The 27,714-nt window shown below is 44.5% G+C and overlaps 2 protein-coding genes across 2 annotated transcripts in view; both read right to left on the bottom strand.

Annotated features, from left to right (window-relative positions):
* The window catches only part of NUP214 (nucleoporin 214kDa), a 173,378-nt gene extending 166,619 nt beyond the window's left edge, over positions 1 to 6,759 (bottom strand). Inside the window, exons 1-5 of the mRNA XM_006834991.1 lie at positions 6,715 to 6,759; positions 3,596 to 3,791; positions 2,778 to 2,929; positions 1,769 to 1,967; positions 865 to 935 (exon numbers count right to left, since the gene is read on the bottom strand). Of these exons, the coding sequence (XP_006835054.1) occupies positions 865 to 935; positions 1,769 to 1,967; positions 2,778 to 2,929; positions 3,596 to 3,791; positions 6,715 to 6,759 (663 nt within the window). The remainder of the gene's footprint in view (positions 1 to 864; positions 936 to 1,768; positions 1,968 to 2,777; positions 2,930 to 3,595; positions 3,792 to 6,714) is intronic.
* Positions 6,760 to 11,425: 4,666 nt separating this feature from the next.
* Positions 11,426 to 27,714, bottom strand: part of AIF1L (allograft inflammatory factor 1-like) — a 25,384-nt gene continuing 9,095 nt past the window's right edge. The window contains exons 3-6 of the mRNA XM_006834884.1: positions 20,893 to 20,959; positions 17,378 to 17,419; positions 14,571 to 14,733; positions 11,426 to 11,513 (exon numbers count right to left, since the gene is read on the bottom strand). Coding sequence (XP_006834947.1) covers positions 11,426 to 11,513; positions 14,571 to 14,733; positions 17,378 to 17,419; positions 20,893 to 20,959 — 360 coding nt within the window. The remainder of the gene's footprint in view (positions 11,514 to 14,570; positions 14,734 to 17,377; positions 17,420 to 20,892; positions 20,960 to 27,714) is intronic.

The raw sequence follows: 27,714 nt of genomic DNA, 5'->3' as shown, positions 1-27,714 counted from the left end.
ATGGAATGAATGTACAACTAAAGTTCTCTCATGTAAACTATCATAAAATTCACAATAAAACATTAAAAAAAAGTTCATGGAAAAATGAAATTCAAAAATAATGATATCTTTTCATGACGTTTTGGAAGCCCCCTGGTATATACCAGACTTCATTTCACAACTTTTAGCAATAACAAGGCACAAATCCATAACTCTAAACCTATACCAGCACCTTTCCTGCACATACTATCCAGAGAAAAGTCTCTCAAGGAAGAATGCACCAATAGCACAAGACTCAACTCAGCACTGCCTAGTGAACCTTTCATTTGTGCTCAGACTTGAATGTACATATGTGGATTCTTTGTGATGTAATTTATAATGAAGAATATTTGTGAATATTAAGAAAGCATGTAATGGGAATATTCATTTTTTGCTGTCTGTAGTTATATAAACCAACACTTTAGAATAGACTTTGTTACAGGAACAAATAACACTGTGTTTTTGCTGAGGGTGATTTTTGCATTGATATGTAATGATTGCCTTTCCGCCTCAAGCCTAGCTTTCATGGAATGTATTAAAGATGTTAAGTTTGGGACCAATATAGAGAGCATAATGACATTTTTACTTAAGAAAAAAAAAACAGAAATCAGGTACTTAGCATACAGATTGTTCTTATATAAGCATCCAGAAAATTCTGGAAGGTTACCTACTAACAGAACATAGTGGAAGCCGCTAAGAGAATTAGATAAAGGAAGATAAAGTTGTTGCAATGAGTATAAACTACTTTTTAGTGGAGGGGGGAAAAAAAATGATACCAACAAACGATGCCAAAAACAGCAGGTAACTTAAGCAACAAGAGTTCTTAAGTCTGAGACAAGTACTTACCGGAAGATACTGGACAACAGTGCCATTCTGTTTTCCCACTGCCAGCTGCTTTCCTTTGGGGCTCCAGCACACTGAGTAAAGAAGGAAATGTTGCCAATTAAAAACTGAAGAAAACAGAGCAAACCAGTAAGATGCGTCACAAAACAGCTATGTGACCACCACTTCTCATTAAAGACAGGCTACACAGGCTGCAGGAACATCCCTACAGGGAAAAGTGAAAAAGAGAATCATCTTAATGGTGCAAACTAATCATGATTTATCACTGTACCATTTAATTGAGAGCTAATAATGCTATTTCAACAGAGTACTGCCCAGAGAGCTGGAAAGTAAAGAAATTAACTCTTTATAGATAAGACAAGAATAGTGAAAGTCTTCAAACACAGATCATTCCTATTTGTATTTCTAATGCCTCTCCCCTGAAGGTACAAACTTCAGAAGCATGACCCTCTTAAATCCTCAATTATTCTCAAAGACATAGTTCTAAATTGTTGTTGTTGTTGTTATGTGCCGTGGAGTCGTTTCCGACTCATAGTGACCCTGTACAGGGTTTCCGAGGCTGTAAATCTTTACGGGAGCAGAAAGCCTCATCTTTCTCCCATGGAACAGCTGGTAGTTTCGAACTGCTGACCTTGAGGTTCATAGCCCGATTCGTAACCACTACGCTACCAGAGCTCCTTAGTTCTAAATTAGCTGTACCAAAATATATTGCTTTTCCCAGAAAACTTAAGCATGCTTAAGTAAATCCTGTATGCTATTTGACTTCAAGGACATGAACTAAAGAAATGAAAAACACTCTCTCGATTTCTATGAAAAAAAAAAAAAGATCATTTTTATTTCCACAAATTAATTTTTAAATAGAGCAGCATTACTATAATGTAACTGCATGACAGTCTTTATTACCCACCAGATGTTACTGCTACAGAGGAAGGAAGAGCAGCACACACTTTCACCGTGTCTGTGACTTGTAGGACAGCTATACTGCCATCAGCCAGACAAATTGCCACCATGGAGGGGACAGTAGGGTTCCACTTCATATCAATCACCATGCCTCCTGCATCTTTTAAAAGCTTATGATAGGCAAATGGGCGTTTCTGCTGTTTAGCCTTTTAAAACAAAGCAAAAATGAATAAATACAGAGATACTAAATATTCAGAGGAAGTTGCTGAATATACGAGCTTTCTCAAATCATGCTTCACATTTCTCCACAGCAATGAAAAAGATTTAACTCAATCCAATAATCTATACTTGTTACAGAAAATTTCAATACAACTCTGAAAATGACAACATTTTAGCAAATTCAAGAAAAACTCCCAGGAGAATATACATATTAAAAATGACCAACAAAGAGCAGACACTATATTAAAATTGTGGCCCTGCTCCTTAATAGTGTTGGGACCTTGAGCAGTTACTTAAACTATTGGAGCCTGTTTTCTTCATTTACAAAATGAAGGTAGCAGTCTCAACTCATAAGGTTGTGGTAGGCACAATGAGGACAAAGCATATAAAGCACTCAGTACAGAGTGAGGCACACAGTATAGACACTCAATAGTATTGACTATTATTACTAACCTGCTTAAAATGGAAAACCACTGCATTAGAAGCCCAAAGACCTAAAGTATACAAATTGTATAGTCCCCTATTTCTCTATTGTTTTGGGTAGGTAGTCTAAAGCCTCCCTGGGCTTTGGTTGTCTCATGTGTAAATGAGAAGTGATAATATTTTATTATGAAATAATCTTTTGGAGTCCCTTCAATCTCAAAGAACCATTCTTCTATAATTATAAAGATTTTTTTTTCATCCTAAATCTAGAAAAAGACTTCAAAGGTCAACCTAAGAAGCTGCCAAGTTATGATCCAATACCAGGAAATCTCCTTAAGTTCTCATGTTGACAGCAGAGTCTTCCAGGAGCTTACCTCATATGAGAATGTGCGAACATCAAAAAAAGCAATAATGGAGCCATATTCACTCGACATCATGCACACGGAGAGTGTGAGGTGATCACAGCTCAGAGCCAGGTGATGTACAGGGAATTTCATGGGCACTAGCAAGCTTTGGACTTTATCAACTATGAAAACATTAAAAAAGACAAAGCAGAAAATGGCACGATCTAAGCACCGTTGCAACCCCTTAATCTAGATCTATATGAAATAATTTCTACATTTACAGAAACACACATACACACTTCCTGATACCTATTTATACATATATAATTTAAAAACATATATATATATAATATATTAAATATCTCAAATATCTCAGGGAGTCTTCTTCATACAACTTCTTCATGTAACTCCATACAACTTCCTCAAATAACCAACTGTGATCTCTGCCCTTGTTAACAGTAGTATTGCCATGTGCTTATATTCTTGCAACAATTCTTCAAATATTACATGTTATCATGTCAACTAAAAAATCATGCAACTTAATTCTCCTCATAGAAATCCAGGACACAAATTCTACTTAGCAAAAATAAAAGCATGGAAAGTTCTTCCTTCCTCTGAGTTTCAACTCAGCAAAAGCGAATTACAAAGGACCAAAGAAAACACCTAGAAAAATCCCATCTGGAACTTACTTGGGAACTCTTCTTGGGAAGGAGGGAAAAAGAAAATGTATGTCAAATATAGGAGTAAAAGCAGTTTTAATTTCAAAATTAGAATGATTGCTTAAGAAGGAAAATACATTAGCACTTTACCACACTCCTCTATTATGCAATATAAGTCAAGTAACTTACCAATTTTATTGGGATCGTCCCCAGGTTTATTTTGAATTAGAAGATTTTTAGTATGAAAAACATGCAATCCACTGACTCCACCAGCAAAGACCAGACCATATTTGTTGGACACAGCAAGCAAACTCGAGCGTTCCTTGGGCAACTCGTCAGGGGACTCAAAGATTTTCACCTTCTTCAGTGCTCTAAACTGAAAATCCTATTGAGAGGGATCAGAAAAGCAAAAAATTTCAAGGCCAGCAGCAAATTAAATCATGTCTGTCATTATATTATGAGACCCTATTCCAATACAACAAAAATATATAATCACTTAAGAACAAAGACAGTATGTCTCAGTAGCCTTTAAATTTCCTGTGTTAATTATCATGGTGCCTGGCACAGTAAGTGCTCTTTAATATTTGTTGAATGAAATACATTAAGTCTTTGACTACTCCAGCTCACACCAATCTTTTTTTTCCTGAATCCCTACTGAATGTGTTCTCTGAATCAATACTGTGTGTATTTTATTTATAATCTTATCCTATTTTGTGCTAAGAATGTATTGTCTCAGACCCAAAGTAGCATTTAATAGCTGTTAAAAATTCAAAGTATGAACCAACTAATGTGAACTCTAACTTCTAGTGCAGTCCTCAACAAATATATATTGAAATAATGACGACAGATAACCAAAGCCTAAGAATTGGTTTACTTCTACAAACACCAAACAAAATTCCACAATAGAAATGGAAATGTTGAGTCTCTTGGCCTTCAAAGCCTTTAAGTGAAACCTAGATTCTATGAGAACATTAAAAAAGCAAAAGCAAAATCCATAGCATAGCCTATTAAGACTTGATCCATCTACCTTGCAGTTTCATCTCTCAAAACTCCACTTCCCTCCAAAACTGCACTATTGCCAAGACTATAGCTACATTCCCTGCCACCCTATTTCCGCTTTCCTACAATCCCCATGCTCTTTAGTATCTTAAGGTCTTTAGATATCAATGATTGGCCTGGGAGCCTCTCCTGACCTCCTGTCAATGCATGACTCATGTCTTCCATGAATTTACCCACGCTTTCAATAAGAGTTTCATAAGCATACCAATCATTATGTTCAGTTGCACTGTACATGCTTTTTTCAAAAAATCCAATTCTAAATCTACCTTCAAGTCAAGGTTTCCACGAGTCTACTGTATGCTTACAACCCAAAAATATGGTAAACACCACAGACAGCCTTTCTTGACCTCCATTTTCTTTTCACATTAGATTCTTACATTTCATATATACCATACTGAATATAAGGAGCTCTGGTAGTGTAGTGGTTACGAGTCGGGCTGCCAACCGCAAGGTCAGCAGTTTGAAACTACCAGCAGTTCCACGGGAGAAAGACGAGGCATTCTGCTCCTGTAAAGATTTACAGCTTCAGAAACCCTGTGCAGGGTCACTATGAGTCGGAACCAACTCCACGGTACTTAACAACAACAACATACTGAATATACTAATTCCTTTTGGTTCACTGTTGAATATATACTAAAAGACTAGTGGAAATAACGTCTCTGTAGTGCTATAGGATAACCACAAGGTAGGCGGCTTAAACCCACCAGCTGCTCCTTGGAAACCCTATACAGGGTCTCTGTGAGTTGGAGCCAACTTGACAACACTTAACAGCAATAACTCCAATTGAGTATGCTGAACAAAACTCTCACAGCCTTTCAGATGAGACCATACTATGGTTTCATTCAGAGTATGAGCAAAAATTTCAGTCATTTTTTTTTGGAATTCTTATTCTGAAAATTCCAATTATTCTATTTCTATTCATCTCAAAGGTATAGTGGGGCAGTATGAAAATACACAGGGATGCTTTTTCTATTACAATCAGTAAACTCGAAAGGAGACTTCTTGTTGTGTGCCGTTGAGTCAGTTCGGACTCATAGTGACCCTGTATAGGGTTCCCAAGGGACAGGTTTTGAGCTTGAACCACTCACTTTGTGGTTCAAATTGACCTTGCAGTCCAGCACATTAACCTACAGTGCCATACCAGGACTCCAAATCTTTACAGAAGCCGAAAGTCTCATCTTTCTCTTACAGAGCAACTGGTAGATTCTAACTGCTGGCCTTGTTAGCAGCCCTGTTGATAATCCACCACACAGCTGGTGGTGGTGATGTGCCCATGTGGAGGTGGTTCCAGCTCATAGACCCTGCGTAAGGTTTCCGAGGTTGTAAGTTTTTACCAGAGTAGAATGCCTGATCTTTCTCCCAATCAAATTCGCTACCAGGACTCAGAAGGAGACTATCATCTGTGGTCCCCAAACCTTGCTTTTGTTCTGTCATCCTATCTGAGGAACATGACGCTCTGGCTGCTTGGCTCACCATAGCAGCAGCTCTCAAGAGGCAAATTATGTAGCTCTGTAGGGTCAACACTGAGTTATGAACCACAAGGTAGGCAGTTCAAACCCACCAGTTACTCCTAGGATCTGGTGGACTCAGGGTCGTTCTGAGTCGGATCCGACTCCACAGCACTCAAAAATTCTAAATATGGCATTCCATAAATTTGCTGTTCATGCAATCGCCTAAAATCTTCCTTCCAACTTATTCCCTTTCAGTCATTTGCTATTTAAATGAAACGCTGTTTGTTCTCTGTAGCCTCATTCTGCTAGAACAAGCACAATCATCCTAGGGAGCGATCCCTGTAATCTCCAACTTGTTCCTCATTTGGACCACTTCTCAGCCCCTTACTTTCTTGATTTTAAGTGAATTCCCGTGCCAAAATAGTCCTTTTCTAGTCAGCTAAAAGTTTTAAAGAATGGATGACCTTCCTCGGCTCTGCCTCATGCAAGCCTGGATCACCCTACCGAAGTAGTACAGTGAGAGTGAAGAAAAGAGGATCTTACTATTACACGCAACTAACTAGGATAACTCTCAAGAGAAGTGTACAAAACCGACTAGGGCCGAATAAACTCATTCTGTGGGGCTACCACGCAGGCAGAACCGCACAGTACTCCAGAACAACGCTGGTGAGAACTCAAAACGCAGTAAACTGTTCACGCCAGAGGCGGGGCATCCGGCACCCATGCTTCGCCGTTCAGCGGGGCTCCATGACAATGCTAGGACTAAGCGACGGAGGGAGCCCCTGGCCAGTATCTGACCTTCATCTCCCGCTCGGGAATCACTGCATCCATTTCGTCTCCCATCGCACGGCACTCAGTTGGTAGAAGGAGCTGCCGCAGCCGCCCTCAACCTTACCCACGGAGCACAGGCCGCTCCGAGGGGAACTTCCTTCCCTCAGCTACAGTAGCGCGCCGCGGAACTCGCATTTCCGGCGCGTTTTGATGATGCCACACGTCCCAGTCTACTACGTAATCGAAGGAAACAGGCGTTAGACTGAAGCCGCGCGCTACCCTGGCTGCCGCTTCCTATTGGCCCGCTCAGGCTAAGTAGGGGAAGTGGCTCCAGGACCCGCGCTCTGAGTCCTGGAGCATCTGGAAACTGTCGGTGCGCAAGCAGCGTCTCTGCGGATAAGTGTGGCACCTTCAGCGCCTCGTGCCTGACCGCACCAAGCTCATTGCCCCGTCGAAACCTAATAATAAGCCTTGGATGTAGCTATTGTTCCACATGCAGAGATGTCAGGAACTTGACAGATATTTCCAGGGGTGGCTGTAAAGGCTTGGTGGAGGAGAAAAAGGGAAAAGAGGTTCAGAAAATGGGTAAGTGGATCCTGCCTCAAAGGAGAGGTTAAAGGGCACCAAAGACCAGCTTTGTTTACTCCTTTCAAGAGCCACATCCACCTTCGGACACAAAATAAATTGTGCAGATCCCTTTAGATATGCTATCTAATTTAATCTTCCAGACATCGTATCCTCCTAGGGGTATTATTGCCATTAAATGAGAAAGCTGAAACACAGTGATGTTAAGAAAAGCCCCTTAGTGATCTCTGCCAGAAAGTGACGGCAGGATTACAGTTCAGATGATCTGGATATGCTGATGTTGTTAAGTACAGTGGAGTCGAGGCTGTAAATCTTTACGGGAGCAGAAAGCCTCATCTTTCTCCCGCGGAACCGCTGGTAGTTTCGAACTGCTGACCTTGAGGTTGGCAGCCCGACTCCTAACCACTACACTACCAGAGCTCGTTGGATATGCTAATAACTATTACAAAGTCATGGAATCCTGGTGTGGAGATATGGGTTAATGTGCTAGACTGTAAAGTCGGTTTGAACTACAAGGTTGGTGATTCAAGCTAACCAGTCGCTCCTTGGAAACCCTCTGCAGCGTTGCTATGGGTTGGAACCGACTCGACGGCACTTAACAACTACACAGTTATAGTGTAGAAAAGGGGCTCTGGTAGCTTATGGGCTATAAGTCAGGCTGTTATCACTGGAGAACAGAAAACCCTAAACAGGGTCTCTGAGTTGGAACCAACTGGATGGCTTTTAACAACAGGACAACTTATGTAACAGATCCTGGTGAGCATATTCTACCACAAAATGTAGGTCTTTAGCAAAGTGTTATCTGTTCCATTCCTGCTTCTCATTTGTAAAAGATTGATGGAACTATCTCAGGAAATGATTGTGAGTATTAAAGAAGTCTGGCATGTTACTAGCTAAATCTGCTGAATTTGCTGAGCTCAAAAACCATTTTAAAAATAAATCAATCCATGGAGCAGCTGGAGACTTTAGATCCAGAGAGGGAAAGTGACTGTGTGCTGAAGACCTGGGGGGTATGGGGGAAGGATTGCATGGAGGGGATTGTAACCATGGCAATGAGACCATATACGAGAGAATGAATGTAAAACTAATGTTCTCCCATGTGAACTATCACATAATTCACAATAAAACATTTAAGAAAAAAATAAAAAATCAATCAATCAATCAAGACATTGCTGTTTGCCTGATTTATTTCCAATCCGGAGAGATGATCTTCGACATCACGCACACTCACCGGCACACACATACTTCATCTACCTGAATTTGTCCAACAAACTCCTTCCTTTTGAGTCACAGGGACAAAGCCATAATAGGCAATCCCCAAATTGTTGGTTACATTACAGATAGATTTAATCTTTCAGAAATAAAACAATTGAGCTGCCGAGAAGCTGAGCCCTTAGCCAGAAAAGTATCCTAGAGCCACAACCTGAAATACGTGCAGACTCCCTTTCCAAGAAGCACTGTTGAGATCCTTTCCCCTCAGGGTTGAATTCTAAGAAACAATGAAGGAACTGGTGGGGTTTCCCAAAGTAACTCACACCTAATGAGATAAACACCACCCCTCCTCTGCCATTTCAAGCTGGAAACACACCAGCTAACTTGATTTCCTTAAGGAGGCTTCTTGTGGTCTTGTAAGCTGTGGACCCCACTGAAATAAGCCAGGTTGGTTCTGTCTTCTCAGGAGAAATAGGTACACTGAATATGATGGATAGTTAGAAAGATGGTACCTTTCTCAAGGGTCCCAGCCTATCCCCAAAGCAGAGAAACGGTAAAATGTGAGGTCAGGGGCAGAAAAAAAAGCAGAGGAGGGAGGTGAGGGATTTTACATTTACAGGAAGGAATGCTTTTCTGGGTTTAAATTTCAACTAGCTCTGCATTTGAACGACTTCTTAGGCTGAAGATCAGTCAGTCATGGCCAAATAGCTCAACTGGTTGAGACCTGTGGGCTAGCCCAACCTGGCCATTTCTCTATCCCCTTCCTGTACTACCTTACTCCTCAAGCTGCTGTAGGGACATCACCATAGGCTTTTGATTATACGTCACTAAGGAGCCACAGAGAGCTTGTAAAGGCTTCTCCAAAATTTTTGCCCAGTCTTTGGGTCTAGTTCATTCCCCTAGGATTTCAGGGCAGTCATCCCTTTGTCCTTCCTTTCCTAAAACTCATCTTGCACATCCTTCTCTGGGTCTGACTTCCCCACTAGACTCTCAATTTCATGAGTCTGTCCTATTTTACAGCTGGATTCTTAGCTCAGAGCAGGTGCTTAAATAAATATGTTCAATGAATAAATGCATGAGGAGAGGTAAAGGATTCCAGAATATAGTTTAAAACCCGCTGCTCAGTTGAAAAGGGGGTTGAGTTTGACACCGTCTTACATAAGTTTGGAGAAGCAATCCAAAGCTTGGTCAGGAGGCTCTGAGGCAGGCAGAACTGCAGAGGTGGGCCTGGGCCTTATATAGACCATGCTACTGATTTGCAGGTGCTGGAGAATTAGCCCTGGCCTAGGGCCTTCCGGGAGTCCTTGGTTTGGCGCTGTGGGTTAATGCACTGGGCTGCAAAGTTGGCTTGAACCACAAGTTCAGCAGTTCAAGCTCACCAGTTGTTCCCCAGAAACCCTGTACAGGGTCACTATGGGTTGGAACCAACCAAAGGGCCTTCAGAGCAAGCAATGTCGTCCTACCCAAGTGTTGACCCAAGAGACTGCCTTTCCCCATCCCTTCTATGATTCCAGAACTGACAGAGGCAACCCAGAGCAGAGATTAGGCTTGGGCAGGGAATCAGAAAACCTGAGCTGCGGTCCAGACCCTTCCATCCCCACATTAACCCCTTGATGTTTGGGCAAGGCACTTAATTGCTGCAGACCAACCAGTTTTCTCACCTGAGACATGGGAGGACTGGCCAGCTACCCTGTAGGATGGATTGGGACCTTTAAATCCTGTGAGTCCATAATAAAGGACAGAGGTAGCCCCAATCCAATCCTAAAGCTCTCGGTTTTGGGTAATTTGGAGAGATCCTTAGAGAGGCAGTGGAGACAGCACATGTCAGAATAAAATGGAAGGGCTTAAAGCTTATAACACATGGTCAATAAATATCTGTTGAATAAAATGTGAATGGAGTGAGTGGGCTGGGATGGCAAAAGGCGGAAGAGTAGTCAAATTTAAGGCAGATTTGAATCAGAAAGGCAGCTTTAGTTTCACAGTGGGATGGACTCATTTTATTCCTGATTCTCCTTTCCTATTTCCTTCAACATCCTTCCTAAAATGCCCTTGGCCTCACCTCTCTCCAAAGCCCTTTCCTGCCCCAACCAGGGTCTGGGAGGTTGCACCCTCCCACTAAAAGCTGCCTGTAAAGGTGTGGTCACTGCTGGGGGCATGGCCAGGTTTCTACGAGTACCATCTTGCTGTTGTTATTAAGTACCATCTAATCGGTTCACACCCATAGCGACCCTGTGTAGGGTTTCCGAGGAGCGGCTGGTGAGCTTGAATTGCTGACCTTTGCAATTCAAACCGACTTTACAGTCTAGTGCATTAACCCACAGTGCCACACCAATTTGAGAAGGACTCAAATGCCAAGCCCCTCTTTCCCTCCTCCAGTCACTCACCACTCATTGAGGATAAAATGCAGAGATTGAGGAGGGCAGCAAGGGTGGTAGGACATGGTATGGCCGGAAGGAAACCAGGCTAAGCCAAGAACACTAGAAACACAGAGCTGTCCAAGGAAGTCTTGCAGCCTTGTCCCAACTCCAGCGCTTTCTGGAATTGGGCTGGGTCCTCACCGGAGCCAGGCCAGTAAGCCTGAACTCAGAAACTTCCTGGGAAGCACCAGCTCCTAGCCGCCCTGACCTAGCTCTGGCCTTCCACTGTCCCTGTGGTTTTTGATTTGATATCTATCAGTCCTTCTTCAGAAGGAGGCTGGAAGGATGGAAGAAGAGAGGGAGAGGATCAAAGGTTCAGGATTCTACCATCCAGAATCCCTTTAAGGCAGGTAATTTGTGCTTTACAAAACGATCACTGATTCTGTCCAATTAAAGAAACAAACCCACAATGACCAAACAAACAAGACAAATCACAATGAGTTAAGAAGGCCAGTGAGCTCTGAGGAAAGGAACAGGAGTGTAGAGGCTAGGGTGGGAAGGGCCAGGTCCAGGTGGGGTTCTCCTCAGGGCAGGCTGGCAATGTCTCTCTCTGGAGGGGGGCCAGCTGGCTTGGGACTGTTCTCACTGGCTTTTCCTTCAAACATCATGACTCTGGTTGGGGGTAGAGAAAAACAAAATAAAACAGAAAGGATTAGGACTCTTTCTAGTACCCAAAGAAAGATCATCCAGTTCACCCTCAAGCCTATAGAATCCTCAACAGAATGCCCTTGAATCCATTTTCTGGTAGGATCACATGGAAACCCACAGAAGGTATTGCTAGGCCCATTGTACAGAGACAAAACTGAAGCAGACAGTGGTGACTTGACTCCACAGAACTCTATTATGTACTCCCAAGCAGAGGCAAGAGAAGACTCCAAACATCTGACCATAGGCCATGCACCTTCCCTGCCCATGCTGCCTGGCGTAGGTAGGACAAGGTGAAGCCATGGCTCTATTGACTGTTGTGTAGTGCCCTGTAGTTCCAGCTCATAGGGACTCTGCGTAGGGTTTCCAAAGAGCAGCTGGTAGGTTTGAACTGCTGCCCTGGGATTTAGCAGTCCAGTGCTTATCCTACAGCACCACACCAGGTCTGCTTGTTGTTACAGTGTTGTTGAGTTGACTCAGACCCATAGCGACCCTGTATAGGGTTTCCGAGGAGCAGCTGGTGAGCTTGAACCACCAACCTTGCAGTTCAAATGGCTTTGCAGTCTGGTGCATTAACTCAGGTCTGCATGTTGTTGTTGTTGTTAAGTGCCATCGAGTCGGTTCCGACCCATAGCGACCCTGTGCAGGGTTTCCAAGGCTATAAATCTTTATGGGAGCAGAAAGCCTCATCTTTCTCCCATGACGCAGCTAGTAGTTTTGAATTGCTGACCTTAAGGTTCGCAGCCCGATTTGTAATCACTATGCTACCAGAGCTCCTTCCAGGTCTGCTTGTTGGTGTTAAGTGCCATCGAGTTGCTTCCAACCCATAGCGACCCTGAACAGGGTTTCCGAGGCGGTAAATCTTTATAGGAGCAGAAACCTCATCTTTCTCCCGCAGAGCAGCTGGTAGTTTCGAACTGCTGGCCTTGCAATTCACAGCCCTATTCGTAACCACTACGCTACCAGAGCTCCTTTCCAGGTCTGCTTAGGAGAGCTTAAATATAAACCTGGTCTTGCTACTGCCCTACTTAAGCTAACTCTGGACTCACTGCTGTTGAGTAGATTCTGACACACAACAATACTATAAGGGCAAAAAAGAACTACCCCATAGTATGCCCAAGGCTGTCAATCTTTACAGCAGTAGACTTCCACATCATTCTCCCATGGTGCAGTTGGTAGGTTTGAACTGCTGACCTTTCAGGTCACAGCCAAGCACTTTAACCAATGCACCACTAAGGTTCTCTACTTAAAATTCCTCAAAATGCCTTTTCACCTTCAGAAATGCCCCCACTACTCTGAAAGTAAAGTCTGGGCAGTAAAGGGCAGGGGCTCAGAATGTAACCTAATACGAAAAAGTCTGGACTAGACCCCTAGTCCTATTACCTACCAGCTGGGTGACTCAGGCAATACATTCTCTGATCCTCTGGTTTCCATCTGGAAGTGCGGCTGCTAAAAAGGCTTACATCCTAGGATTGTTCTAAGTGTCCATGCTCATGATCCTGGTTTTTACTCTTCAGCATCTGTTCTCACTCCCTGGCTGGTCCCTTTCAATCTCCTGGCTTTCAATCCCACCTAAAGGCTGACAGTCCACAAACATCTGATATGTGAGCCCCAGTCTTCCATATCCAGTTCCCCCCTTGACTTCTCTCTGTGGATGTCTAATGGGAATTGCCAATGTGACACATGGAAAACTGAACTTTTAACTCTGCTCTTCCCAGTGCCCCCTCACCCACGCACTTCCACCCCACCCCCCAGTTTCTCCCTCTCTGCAAACTGTACCATCATCCCAGACCTTGAATCATCTGATTCCCCAATCCCTCCAGCTCCACTTTCAAAATCAATCCCAATTCCAAGGATTCCTACCACCTCCATGTAGCCTTCCCAGGCTGAGCAGTCTTATCTCTTTCCTAGACTGTCTCCCCGCCTTTTAAAAGTCAACCACAGCAAAAAAATAAAATAAAAAGTCCATCCCAGTACAGAATCCCCGAAAATAAAAGTCAACCCCAGCACAGAATCTTCCAAGGGCATCTCTCCACATTAATATAAAATCCTAAATCTGGCCATGGCTTAAGTCTGCAACTTTATCCTCTCACTCACTGGCCACCAAATTGTTTCTTGAGCATACAAGCATGATTCTGCCTCAGGGCCTTTGCAAAGAGTGATTTCCTCTGCCTGCTTGCTTTTCCCTTAATCTACACATAGCTCCCTCCCTCTTTTGCTCAGGGTTTAGTCAAAAGTCCCCTTTTTTGTGAGGATTCCTCCCCTGCCCTACTTTCCCATCCTTCGCTGCTCTTCTTATGCAATTTATTTTTCTTTGTAGCACATCATCACAATCTGTTTGTTGTTATTTTACATACTGCCTATCTCCTGTCTCTAGAATGCAAGCTCCATGAGGCCAGTGCCTCATGTGTCCCTAGTACCTAGAATAATCCCTGGTACATACTTTATGCTCAGTAAATATTTATTGAATTAATGAATGATAGATGTAAAACGTCAATATCTAGACTAATGTCTGACACATAGTTGTTAAGTAAACCGACCCACTAAGCACTAGGTGTCATTTTGAGAGCACATCACTATTAATGCTATCAGCTGGCCTCTCAGGTCCTGTGTGGTCTGACCTTGATGGTGTTCCTACACACACCCCTTGCCCTGTCCCACTCCACACTAAAACTGTCGCCAGACTGAATTGTGGGTTCAGGAACAAGTTATTCAGCCTCCTCGGGCCTCAGCTTTCTCCTTCACACAATGAGACTTACAAAAAGTTACTGCTACAGCACATGTATTCAGCCAGTCGCTCGGCTACAGGATTTACATGTATAATTTCCCTTGCAAGGTATGTAGTAATCTGACCATTTGGCAGATAAGGAGACTGAAGCTCAGAAAGATTAAGTATATTGTCCTGCATGAGGGTGAGAGATCTACTGGTTAGGAGATGGCCACGGTGCCCCCTAGCTAGCAACCTCTCTACATGAGAGTGACTTTGCCTTCAGATCCTGGGAAAGGTGCGAGGGAGGTACTCACAGCTTGAGGACAGCCGACCGTTTCCCCAGCATCATATTCACAAAGTCTCTGTAGGAGATGGTCTCACTGACCCCACCCGTCACCTCTGAGATCATCTTCTTCATCTCCAGGTGGGTCTTGGGGACCCCAAGCTTCTCCATCATCCTCTTTAAAGACATCAGGTCTGCCAAAGAAGGAGATGCGGAGGGTGGGGTGGGGGTGAGGAAGCAGTTGTGTTATGTGTAGACTGGCTGCTGGGGCTGAGCAGGAGGACATTGGGGTGATGTCCTCATGGGAAAACAAACCCTTCACACTTTCCCTGCTCTTTTTGGAGGCATTACAGACTAATGGTTAAGGACAGAGACTTCTAGAGTCAGGCACACACACAGCTCTGCTGTTCCTGAATGCTGGTGGTCCCTGAGTGGAGCAAATGGTTTGCATTAGACTACTAACCTAAAGTCTGGTGGTTTGAATCTACCCAGCAGTGCTATGAAAGAAAGGCCTGCTATTTCCATAGAGATTACAGCCATGAAAACCCGATGGAGCAATTCTACTCTGTAACGCAGGGGGTCGTCATCAGTCCATTGACTTCAAGGCAATGAGTGTGGGAGTGTTTTATGTTTTTTTCCTGGCTGTGGGTCTGGGGTACACTACTCTGGTCCTCTAGATCTCCACTTCTATCAGTGGTCAGTGGCTGATGGGATCATTCAGACGAACTAGTTCATGAAGCACCTGGCACAGATTTAGAGTCATTGTTGTTAGGTGCCCTCTAGTCAATTCCAACTCATGGTAACCACATGTGTGCAGCAGAGGATTGCTCCACAGGGTTTTCAAGGCTGTGACCTTTCTAGAGCGGTCCTCTGAGATGCCTCTTGGTGAGTTCGAACCATCAACCTTTTTGCTAGCAGTTGTGCACTTACCCATCTGTGCCAGTCAGTGATTCCTGAGGAGAGCCATAGTTATGCCTTACAACTGTTACGGCTCTCTTCTGCAAGGTTGAGCCACTGCCCCCAGCTAGAAGTCACTGCCCAGAGGAGGCAATAAAAGTCCTTCTCTAAGTGCCAAAAATATCCTACAGAGCAGGAAAACCAACAAAATAACAAAATTCAAGAACAAGGAGGCACCCAAAAGTCACTGCACCCTGAGGAGACACAGCCTTTGAGCTCCCTACTCCTGCCAAGATCTGAGGCAATTTCCTTCAGCTTGTTCTTCAGCGAACAATGGATTAGCAAGGGAGGTTGGAGAAGGGTTGGGAAGGGGGTCTGGTTTCAGGTCCGAGGGGAGTGGTGAGGAAAGTGGGCAGAACTGAGGCCAGACCCCTGGGTGCCAGGATGTTCAGGGCATTTCAAAGAAAGTTGGGCAGTGTTCTTTAGGAAGAAGTGAAAGGTCTCCCCAGCTGCCGGCCAGCCTCTCAATTAGTGTGACCTTTCTGAAGGGCAATTTGGCAAGATGCTTCAAAAGCCTCTGACCCACAACTTCTAATTCCTGGGATTTACTCTAAAGAACTAATTAGCAACACGGACAAAGATTCGTGTACAAAGCTGTACTTCTTAGAATTATCAATAATAGTTAAAATTGAAAATCATCTAAGTGCTTAGTACTAAGGCGTTGGTCAAGTAAATTATAATTCACTACAATGAAATATATTATGCAGTTATTAATTTCAGAAGAAAGATGAATACTGTCAAAATACTCACAATATGTTGTTTAAGGAGGTTGTAAAATGACGTGTAAAACAAGACCTGTATATTTGTGATTGTTGTTTTTAAGTACCATCGAGTCGGTTCCAACTCACAGAAGCCCTGTAGAGGGTTTCCAAGGAGTGGCTGGTGGGTTTGAATCACCAGTTAGCAGCCCAGTGCTTAACCTACAGCGCCACACCAAGACGCCACATATTTGTGATTAAGGGGGAAAAAAAGTGGAGGGATGTAAATCAAAATGTTTATAGCTGTTGTTTCTAAGATATGACATTATGGATGATGTATTTTCCATCTTTGGGTTTTGCTGTATTTTCCAATGTTTTTTCATTATGAATTCATTTTTACTTTATACTCAAGAAAAAAATTTTATAAAGAAAAAAGGATCATAATATTTAAAAGGAAGAAGAGAGGAGAAAGTAGGAGGAGGACCAGAAATACCAGTGACAGCAGTGACAATATTGTTAAGGGAGAAATGGAGGAGAGAGCAGGACATACTCAGAAATCAAACCCTGGGACTGGACCCTGGGGCTACCACTTAAACAGGTAGCTCCAAGCAAAGTATTTCCAGCTTTCGGAGTCTCTGTTTCCTCATCTCTAAAACGGAGACAATTACACCATCCCAACCATCAGATACTGGTAAAGATCAAGATGTGGTCCTCCCACCAGGGCATACATGCCACAGGGCAAGACCTTTGTCACTCCAGTGCCTAGATAGCAGAATGCAGTAAGGCTCTATTGACAGGGGGAATAAATGTATGTAAGAGCATTCTGTCAGCTGAAGGACACAGACAAATGGACAGACAGGCTTGGGAACAAAGGACATGTGGCCTCGTCCACCTTTGAATGGCCTGAGTCATTCCAGCCCAATGTCCCTGGAGAAATGGGTGGGAGGTGGAGGTCTGGGCAGATAGGTGGGGCGCAGTGGGGAGAAAACATACTTGAGGAAGGAAGAGGATCAGCCTAGCTCGGCTAGCCTGGCATTTGGGGGATGCTTCATTATTTGTGTCATACTCATGTGACAGCTGTGCCCTCCTCCCCCTCATCATGAAGGTGGGTCAGTGGGGCTCTCCAGACCTTCACACCTAACAAGCCCCTCCCCAGACACACAATCCTCAAAACCTCACTCACCGATCTCGCCTTCATTGTTCAGGTCAAACTCCATGTACTTCTCTGGAAATCACAGAATAAAAGCTGTCGTTAGCTTTGGAACAGGATCACTCCCTGCAAGGACTCAGTACTTTGCCTTGGGGGTGACTGGGAACAGGGTCCTTTCAGAGCCTGAGCCACCATCCTCCCCCCCCACAAAGGGGGGCTGTTCCTAGCACAAGTCCCATCATCTCAGTCATCGTCTCTGGAGAAAGAGCTCACCCTGCCAACATCCCTCTCCCCTGGGGGAAAGGTGGCCAGAGGTCAAAGTTGACCTCAACCCAGCAGGTGGGTTCCTACTAGTGTGGGCTTCATATGAATCAGCTGGAAAGGGACTGTGATTTTCCCAGCCCTGGAGAGTCAGATGCAGTGAATCTGGGAAGGGCAGACGGGAGCTGGGATTGATGCATTTTCAAAGTACTGCTGCCAGGCAGATGGGTGTGGGAATCACTGATTTCAGAAGTCACTGTGGATCTGATCCTTTTGGGGTATCATGGACACCACTGAGAACCAAATGCTCTTCCAGAAGAAATGCCTGTCCTTGTCCACAAATGGTACATACAGTTTCCAGGGGTACACAGAATCTACCCCCCAAGCCCCACCTATAGACTTTGAGTTTTGAAATTCCCGGTCAAGAGGTCCAGGAAAATGGCACTACCGAGGGAAGACACTCAGCGCAAGGGGCTTGGGGTAGTTAGTATGTGCAAACAACCAGGTGGCCTGGGGCAGGTTTCCCATGCCAAAGAAGGGGGAATGGGGCTCTTCTTATAGTGGCCTGGGGACCCCATGGGATCTTCACCACTATCTGTCCTCCAGCCTCCAGGTCGCCTTGCCCACGATCCCGTCCCCTCAGTTCCACTCCCACTGGCCTTGCTTTTCCTGACACTCCATACCTGCTTCTGCTCTTGCTGCCTTCCCATCAGGAATGCTTCTCCAAGTATTTTTAGGTCCTCTACCCAGGCCTTCAAGCTCCCTCTTGCCCTTTCTAAGTGAGCACCCCCCACCCCTGTCCTTCTCATCCAAAAGCCTCTACTACCATAGAAAGCACTCCTTGCTCAAAGCGACCCCACTAGAACACAAGAACCTTGGGTCCAGGTTTTTTGATGTGTTCGTGACTGTCTCCCCAGGTCTACAATGGACCCTGTCAATAGTGAAAATCAAAAGCCACTGCTCATGACTAATAGCAACCCTACTGGACAGAGTAAAACTTCTCTGTAGGGTTTCCAAGGCTATAAATCTTTACGGAAGCAGACTGCCTGATTTATCTCCCACAGAGGGGCTAGTAAATTCAAACGACCAACTCTATTGATTAACAGCCCAAAGCTTACACCAAGGTTCTTGTGCATAGTAAGTGCTCAGTAAAACTGGGTGGACACCAAATGAATGAATGATTTGAAAACTTCTATAGATGGCACTTAAGGAGTTCTGGTAACGCAGTGGGTAAGAGTTGGGTTGCTAACTTCAACGTCAGCAGTTTCAAAGTTTCTCAGAAGAAAGATGAGGCTTTCTGCTCCTGTAAGGATTTACAGCCTCAACAACCTTATGCAGGGTTGCTATGAGTCAGGAACGGACTCCACAACACACTACCACCACCATAGTTGGCACTTAACAACAACACAGTCCCTTTACAGAACCCTGGTGGTGTAAGGTCAACAGTTCAAACCTGCCAGTGGTTCCACTGGAGAAAAGGCTTGGTGATCTGCTCCCATAAGCGCTGTTGTTGTTGTTAAGTGCCGTCAAGTCAGTTCCACCTCGTAGCAACCCTGTATAGGGTTTCTAAGGCTCTATATCTTTGCAAGAATAGAAAGCCTCATCTTTCTCCCACAGAGCAGCTAGTGGGCTCAAACTGCTGAACTTGTGGGTCAAAGTCCAGAGCTTATCCTACAGAGCCACTGTGCTTTCCCTGTAGACATTACAACCTAGAAAGTCCTATATTGTTTGTTGTTGTTTCTAAGTGCCATAGAGTTGGTTCCTACTCCTAGTGACCCTGTATAGAGTTTCTGAGGAGCGGCTGGTGGGTTTGAACCTCTGACCTTTCAATTAGCCGTCCAGTGCTTATCCTACAAAGCCCCACCAAGACTCTACTACCCTGGTGGTGGTGGTTATGTGCCGTGGAGTCGGTTCCAACTCATAGCTACCCTGTATAGGTTTTCCGAGGCTGTAAATCTTTACGGGAGCAGAAAGCCTCATCTTTCTCCCTTGGAACCACTGGTAGTTTGAAACTGCTGACCTTAAGATTAGCAGCCCGACTCATAATCACTACACTACCAGAGATCCTTCTAGTACCCTATAGGGTAGTAATGTTCTATCACATGGGGTCACTATGACATGCAACCAACCTGACAGCACATAACAACAGTCCTCTTCCTTCCAAGGTAACTTCTTGTGGTCCCAACTGACCAGGCCCTATCCTACAACCCAATGATGTCAAGGGGAGTAGACATTAGACACCTGTCACCTCATCCCTACTCTCAGAGGTCACCTCTAGAGAGTGATCTTGATGGTATCCTGACAGACAAGAATGGATTGCTTCCCCTTCACATGGCTCTCCTAGGTACTGAGAAAGGATAAGGCTAGGGTGTCTTTTAATGGGTAAGAGGAGGGACTTTGGAGCCAGATGAGCATGGGTTCAAGTCCCAACTCTGCTATAAGTGAGCTGTGTAACCTCTAGAAAATGGCACACCCTCTCTGAGCCTCTGTTTCTCTCCTGATAGAAATATCCCTCTTGGGTGAGCTGAGGTCATTCAGAGAGCTCACAGTGCAGCACATAAAGTGTGCTTCCATGTGGTCGTTACTCAGCAAATGCTGGCTGTTGTTAGTAGTATAAGTCTCAGGTGTCCTACTACCCAACCAACCAGGAAGCTTCTTGAGGAGTACTTGGCCAGTTTTTTGTCTTGTAGCAGGGAGGATGCCCACATTGCCAAGCTGCTGGGAGGAGCAGTGCACCCGCTATGGAGTCCAGGACTCCGAGCCCCGCATGCCTGACCCGGCCAGGAAAGGTGGGCCTGCCTCCACTCCTTATGTGCACAGCTCCTCTCCTATCAAGCCGCTGGCTGGAAACCAAGAGCCAGGGCCCCAAACAGAGAGACCTTTATGCTGCCTCTCTCCCCACACGGGCTCCCAGGCCCTGTTTTCTTTTCAGCCCGTGCTGCTGGGATTCAATGGGCAGCAACTCTGCACTCCCCTGCCCCACTGTGGTTACATACAAACGTCCATTCTCCACAGGGGCTACACCGCAGAGGGGGAGAGACAAGGGTGGTTCACAAAAGACTGATTGTGTGCTGGGGGGAGTAGTCAACCTGAGTCCCACTGGGCAGCTGGGGAAGAAAGGGGCAGGCCAGGGACTGCAGGCTGATGAACAAGGGAGGCCAGGAAGAGGGACATTCTAGATGAAACAGAGTCACAGTTTGACTGTGTGAGACTAAGGAATCAGGTAGACAAAGGGCTGAGGGTCAGCCCAGCTTTCAAGAATGGTAGGTCAGCCAGACCCAGCTTACCCTTAAAGGCAGCGAGCTTTTCCGGCAGGTTTTCTTCATCGCTGTACTTCTGGTCACAGAGAAACTCCTAGAGAGGTGAGAAGGCAGTGCTAAGGGAAGGGGTAAGCAGGCTCACTGCTCTATTCCTCCTCTCCCCTAGGCTTGGCTAGGCAAGGCAACAGGCCCCATTGTTTGCCCTGGCTCCCTGTCAACCCCTGGAGAAGGCTTTGCCCAGGCCACCCTGTGGGGAGGAAGTTTCTTACTGACTTGGGCTGAGGTCTGAGGGTCTTCTCTCGAAGACTAAACATTAGATTATGGGAGGAGCGACCTGTACCTCTCCCTCAGGGGACCCTGGCTCTGGGATCCATGGAGCTGTAAGTTCCAATACATGCCACCTTCCTAGGTATGTGATCCTGAGACAATTAACTCACCTCTCTGTCCTTCTATTGCCTTTTGTGCCAAATGTAGCTCCTTCTGGGGACATGAATGAAGAATCATATAAAAGGTGAATACCCTTGGCACATAGTAAATGCTCAATAAAGAGCTGCCATCATTATTTGTAGCCTTTGCTCTGGCCAGAAAAGGATTGCACAATGCTTTGGGTAAATGTTCCCTTTCACCTGTTTCCTTATCCCTGGCCCACCTGCCCCTCAGAACATCAAGTGAATTCTTTCAGAACCAGATGGGTGGAGCCACAAGACACCAACAGTAGCCTCCAGGGATGAAGTCTGTGCTCAACACCATATTATCTCTTCCCCTTTCCCTGAAGCCCCATGAGGTAGCTATTTTTTTACAGATAAGTCCAAAGAAGCTCACATAACCAGAGTTTCAACTCAGTTCCATCTCATTGGTTGTTGTTATTGTTGTTAAGTGCCATCAAGTTGGTTCTGACTCATAGCTGGTGATTTTGAACCACCGTCTCAATAGAACACGTATTCTTGAGCTCACCACGTAGAAATGAGAGACTGTGTAAATCCATCTGATTTAGTCTTTGGCCCTAAAGCAAACAGCTACCAATAAGTGAGCACCTACTATGCACTGGCACTGTGCCAGGTATCTTACATGCATGTTGTCATCTTTAGCAGTTTTCAAACCTGTCCTGAGATGGGGAAACAGAGGGCACTTTCCATCCTAGCCCTTCCCAAATATATTCTGGAATTCTATGAGTCTCCTTGATTCTCTAGATCTCATTATTAGGCCAAGGAGATATGGGCCATTACTCTTCCATCCATCTGTTCATTCAACTTCTTTATTTATATTTTAAACTTTTTATTGTGACTTGAGTGAAGATTTAGAGACCAGATCATCAGTTTTACATTCAGCAAATCACAGACTTTGTTTCATCTCAATGATTGCAATCCCCTCCAAGTAACATCACTTATTCCAGTTCCTCCTTTGCTTTCTGCTTTCCATTCCTCTTTCCTTCCCAGCCCTTTGGAATTTTGTACTTGGGTAAATGCTGCCCTTTTGATCTTTAGCGGTTGACCATTCTATGGTGTATGGACCTCACTAGTGTTGTTGTCCTCCTTATATATTTATCTATTGCTTAAGCTGAAAGTTGAGCTACAAGGATGAGTTAGGCTCCAGACCTGAAGGGTGACCAAGGGCCACAGTCTCAGGGGGTCCACCGGTCTCTATCTGACCAGTGACCCTGGTCTTTTTTATGATTTTGAGTTTTGTTCCTCAGTTTCTTCCACTCTATCCAGGACCTTCCAATGTGATCCCTTTCAGAGTAGTTGGTAGTAGTAACCAGGAACCATCTAGTTCTTCTAGTCTCAGGTCATGGAGATTTGATATTCACATCATCCAACATTTTGTTTGAGAGGCATAGTATACACTGTGTTGAGGGGGGCAGTGTGAACAAGGTGAATAGAATTGAGTCCCTGGTGTGGCTCAGTATGATAAGCACTCAACCTCAAAGTTGGTTTGAACCGCAAAGTCAGTGATTCAAATTCACCAGTTGCTCCTCAGAAACCCTATACAGGGTCGCTATGAGTCAGAACTGACTCCATGGCACTTAGCAACAATAATCTTAAAATTAAAGAAAGTCTGTGTTAACAATGATGTTAAATGTTATCTAGGCCAACCACTCAATCTGTTTCTAAATTCCTACTATCATGTCCAACTAACTGGTGACCAAACCTGTATTTACACATCTCCTAGGACAGGGAACCCATTATATTTAGTAGCACCACCCAGTCTATTGTTGTAAACCCCCCAAGAGGCTTAAAGTAAAAGATTGGGATAACAAGAACCTGACTAACTCTAAAGCAATCTGGGTTTGGATCTCAGTCTTCCTCGCACTAGCTGTGAAATGGGCACAACAGACCCCTCAGTAGGGATAATCTACAAGAATATTGATCACTTGGCTCTGCTTGTCTACTCTCAACAAGAAACAGGTATGACTGTGAGTATAAGGCACAATAGGATTCTTTCTAGGGCTCCACATTAACTGTGTTAGAATCGGAGAAACCGTATTCCAGTGTGGTTCCCCTCATTAGGTCCAGGAACTCTGATTGCTCCTTTGCTTTGGGTAAAACCCTGACTGTGGCAGGCACTATGTTAGCTCATTAAATCCACAATTACTATTACTGTGATTTTGCAGGTGAGAGCCTGAGGACCACAAAGGTTAAACTCCCTAAGTGACTGAGGAGGTGCTAGGGTTGTTTTGGAGCCTGATGTGTTGGACTCCAGAGTCCACACTCTCCTATGGCTGAGGACAGCTGCAGGGGCCATGGATCGGCTAATCCAGTCACTGCCACAATCAGGGCCCCATTACCATGTGCCAAGCATGACCCTATCTCCACTTAATGGCAGCTGGATCTCTTCTCCCAGTTGACTCTGTTGAGGGCTTCTCTTCCTCTTGGCTTCCTCTTCTAGTTATTTCATCTGCTTCTCCACTTCATTCTCTGACCAAATGTAAGACAATTCCCTCTTGTCTGTGACCATGAGCAAACCAGGCACCTCCTGGGGCCACAGAGCTCATATCTTTCCAGTGAACGGACAAATTAGGTCAGTAGTTTCCAGACTTTGGGGGAATGTGGACAAGAAACATTTTCCCAAAATGAGGTGGTGGGGGTGGGGAGGGAGGAGTTGGGGTAGGGCTGCCAAGATTTTATTTTGCCAAGACTTTTCAAACAATTACCACTGACTAGTGCCATGAGCTTAAAAAAGGACATTTCACAAAAGTAGGAAGTGTATATCTCAGAATTTAAAAATAAAATCTGTTACAGACCATGCCCAACTCACATCGCCTGTGTTACAAAATCAAACCAAACCCATTGCTGTCTAGTAGATTCTGACTCAACTTCCCTTCATTTTATCAATAGGCAGAAAAGCCTCATGGGGTTGTATAGGGTATAAGTAAGCTCCAGCATCTGGGGACCTCTGGGAAGCCATTTAGAGAGACACTCCTGCCCCCAGTTCCCAAGTTCAGGTTTCCTGAAACCCTGAACCAGCCCGGAATCTGTCTGTAAGCTTGTACCAACCACCTTCATGCACCCAGTTCTACTTAGTCCATTTCCAACAAGAAAAGACATAGTCCCTGGCGTTAGGGACAAATCACACAAGAACACAAAACAACCAGGCAGTAATTGAGAACAAGAGCAATCAAGAGCATACCATGGACAACAGGAGTGTAATAAGGAGAGGTTCCCAGCAGACATCACCCCATAAATCACCCCAGCATCCCTGAGGGTCTAAGCCTATCACTGTGTCATCAAAGAAGCCTGTTTTCTCCTTAAAACTAGCAGTAACATTCTATTTTGTGTCTCCCATTTCCCACCACCCACCACTACAGTGGGTGTCCCTCCTTTTGAGGCCTCACAGGTTTCAGACATAATCCCACCACAGGACACTAGCTCTGGCTGTGCCACCTGCCTGGATTGCTCTTTCCCTGAATACTAATATGGCTCAATCCCTAACCTCCTTCAGTACTTTCTCCTGTACCACCTTCTCAATGATGCCAACCCATCCTATTTTATACTATCGACACCACTCTGCTTCCAATCCATCTCATCTTGTTATATTTTTCCTTTAATTTCCATAAGATAAATCAGTTCCTAAAGAGGAAGACCCCCAGAGAGATGGATTGGCAAAGTGGCAGCATCAATGGGCTCAAGAGTGGCAACAATATTGAGGTTGGCCCAGGATTAGGCAGTGCTTCGTTCTGCTGTGCATAAGGTCGGTGTGGGTCGGTACCAACTCGATGGCACCTAACAACAACAATGGTGTAATTGCTTCTTAGGGTCATTGTCCATTGCTTGTCACCACCAGCTAGACTATGTTGCTGTTGTCGGGGACTGACTCCTAGTGATACTGTGTACAACACAACAAAACACCATCCAGTCCTGTGCCATCTTCACAATCGTTGCTATGTTTGGACCACAGCATCAATCCAGAAGAGGTCTTCCTCTTTTTCACTGACCTTCTACTTTACTAAGCATGATGTCCTTCTCTAGGTCCCTCCCGATAACATGTCCAAAATGAATGAGAGAAATTCTCACCATCCTTGTTTCTAAGAAGCATTATGGCTGTACTATTCCAACATAGATTGGTTCATTCTTCTGGCAGTCCATGGTATATTCAATATTTCTCACCAACACCATAACTCAAAAGCATCCATCTTTCTTCAGTCTTCCTTATTAATTACCCACATGCATATGAGGTGACTGAAAATATCATGACTTGGGTCAGGGGCACCTTAGTCCTCAGAATGACATCTTAGCTTTTGAACACTTTAAAGAGGTCTTTTATAGCAGATTTGTCCAATGCAATATAGCCTTTGATTTCTTGACTGCTCCTTCCATGTGTGATGATTGTGTAACCAAGGAAAATGAAATCCTTGACCATTTCAATCTTTTCTCTGTTTCTCATGATGTTGCTTATTGGTCCAGTTGTGAGGATTTTTGTTTTCTTTATGTTGAGGTCTAATCCATACTGAAGACTGTGGTCACTTTTCTTCATCAGTAAGGGAATTAAGCCTTGTTCACTTTCAGCAAGCAAGTTTGTATCATCTGTATGTAGCAGGTTGTTGATGAGTCTTCCTCTGATACTGAAGCCACAATCTTCTTCATATAGGGCAGCTTCTCGGATTATTTGCTCAGCATACAGACTGAAAAAGTATGGTAAAGGAATAGACCCCTAATGCATATCCTTCCTGATTTTAAACCATGTAGTGTCCCCTTGTTCTGTTTTGGACAACTGTATCTTGGTTGATATGATTACAGATTTGACATGAGCATAAGTAAGTGTTCTGGAATTTCCATTCCTCACAATGTTATCCATAGTATATTATGATCCACACAGTCAAATGCCTTTGCACTGTCAATAAAACACAAGAAAACATCTTTGTGGTATTCTCGGTATTTAGCCAAAATCCATCTGACATCAGCAGTGGTATCCATGGTTCCACATTCTCTTCTGAATCCAGCTTATCTGGCAGTTTCCTGTCAATATACTACTGCAAACGTTTTTGAGTTATGTTCCAAGAAAATGTACTTGCATGTAATAATAATGATTTTGTTTGATAATTTCTGCATCTTGTTGGATTACCTTTCTTTGTAATAAGCACAAATTATGGATCTCTTCCAGTTAATAGGCCAGGTAGCTGCTTTCCAGATTTCTTAACTTAGATAAGTGCTTTCAGCACATCCATTTATTGAAACATTTCAACTGGGATTTCATCAATTGCTACAGCCTTGTTTTGCAACAATAATTTCAGTGTAGATTGGACTTCTGCCTTCAATACCATCCAACTCTTGATCATAAGCACCGGAGAGCAGGTGCTCAATAAATATTTGCAGAATGAATAAAAGAACTCAGATGCAAAGAAAAGAAATAGCTTGCCCAAATTAACATCGCTAGAAAGTGGCCAAGCTGAGATGGTACTCCATTACAGATGCTGCTTCGCACTTTCCCTGTACAGAGTTGAGTAGGATGACCCAGGATGTCGGGTGGGGAGGCAGGCTCTAGAAGAATGGGTTTACAATCTGAGCCTCAACGCATGCCCAGGACTCAACAGCACCTACCTAGCTAGTGGGTTCGCAATCAACCTTGGAGGAATGGAGAAGACATTCAATTCCTTACTCAACCCTCAATTCTTTTCTCTACCCTCACTGCTAAAATGGTCATACAGCTTTGCCCAAAGTGTGTGTGCATTTGTATACCAGAGACCAGAGGGGACTAAGGGATTGGATTTACATTTTTCTGCATAGACAGCATAACAAATGTTTGAGCCACCGAGTGACCAGGAGCTGGAGAAGCAGCTGACCCATTCTTGTGTGGGTAGGCAGCCTTTGCGTGCCCTGGGCTTTGGGCAGTTGTACAGACCATGCCCGCAGAGCAAGTGGGCGGCAGGCGGAAACAGGAGTTCCATTGGTTGAGTTGCCAGCCCCCACCTGGGAGCTTTAGATTCTTGGTTCCTGCTCATGCACAGCCCACAGCTTCCTCCCGCAGGACTCTCCCCATCTACCCACTAGTCCTGACTTGGGGCACAGCCACGCCCAGTAGGCAGAACCTCTGAGGCCCTGGCTCTGGGTCTGTAGACAGAGGAGACAGAAGTAGAATTCATCCCAAATCTTTGGAAGAAAAACAAAAGAAGCAAAAAGAGGGCAAGCTGGAGCAGACTGTCTGCGTCTGAGTCCATTCCGTAGCTTTGTAAAAAAATTGTAAAAATGTTCTATGACTCGTTTCCTCATCTGAAATGAGAAAGGATAATAATATCCACTTCACGGCTTGTTCTGAGAATTACAGTACATACGTGAGCACAGGTGAAGTATCTGGCACTTGTTGTTGTTGTTGTTGTTAAGTGCCGTCGAGTCGGTTCCGACCCATAGCGACCCT

The sequence above is a fragment of the Chrysochloris asiatica genome, unplaced genomic scaffold (genome assembly GCF_000296735.1).
Source record: "Chrysochloris asiatica unplaced genomic scaffold, ChrAsi1.0 scaffold00014, whole genome shotgun sequence".
Lineage (NCBI taxonomy): Eukaryota > Metazoa > Chordata > Mammalia > Afrosoricida > Chrysochloridae > Chrysochloris > Chrysochloris asiatica.
The sequence above is the reverse complement of the archived record's forward strand: the minus strand, read 5'-3'. Positions and strand labels throughout refer to the sequence as shown.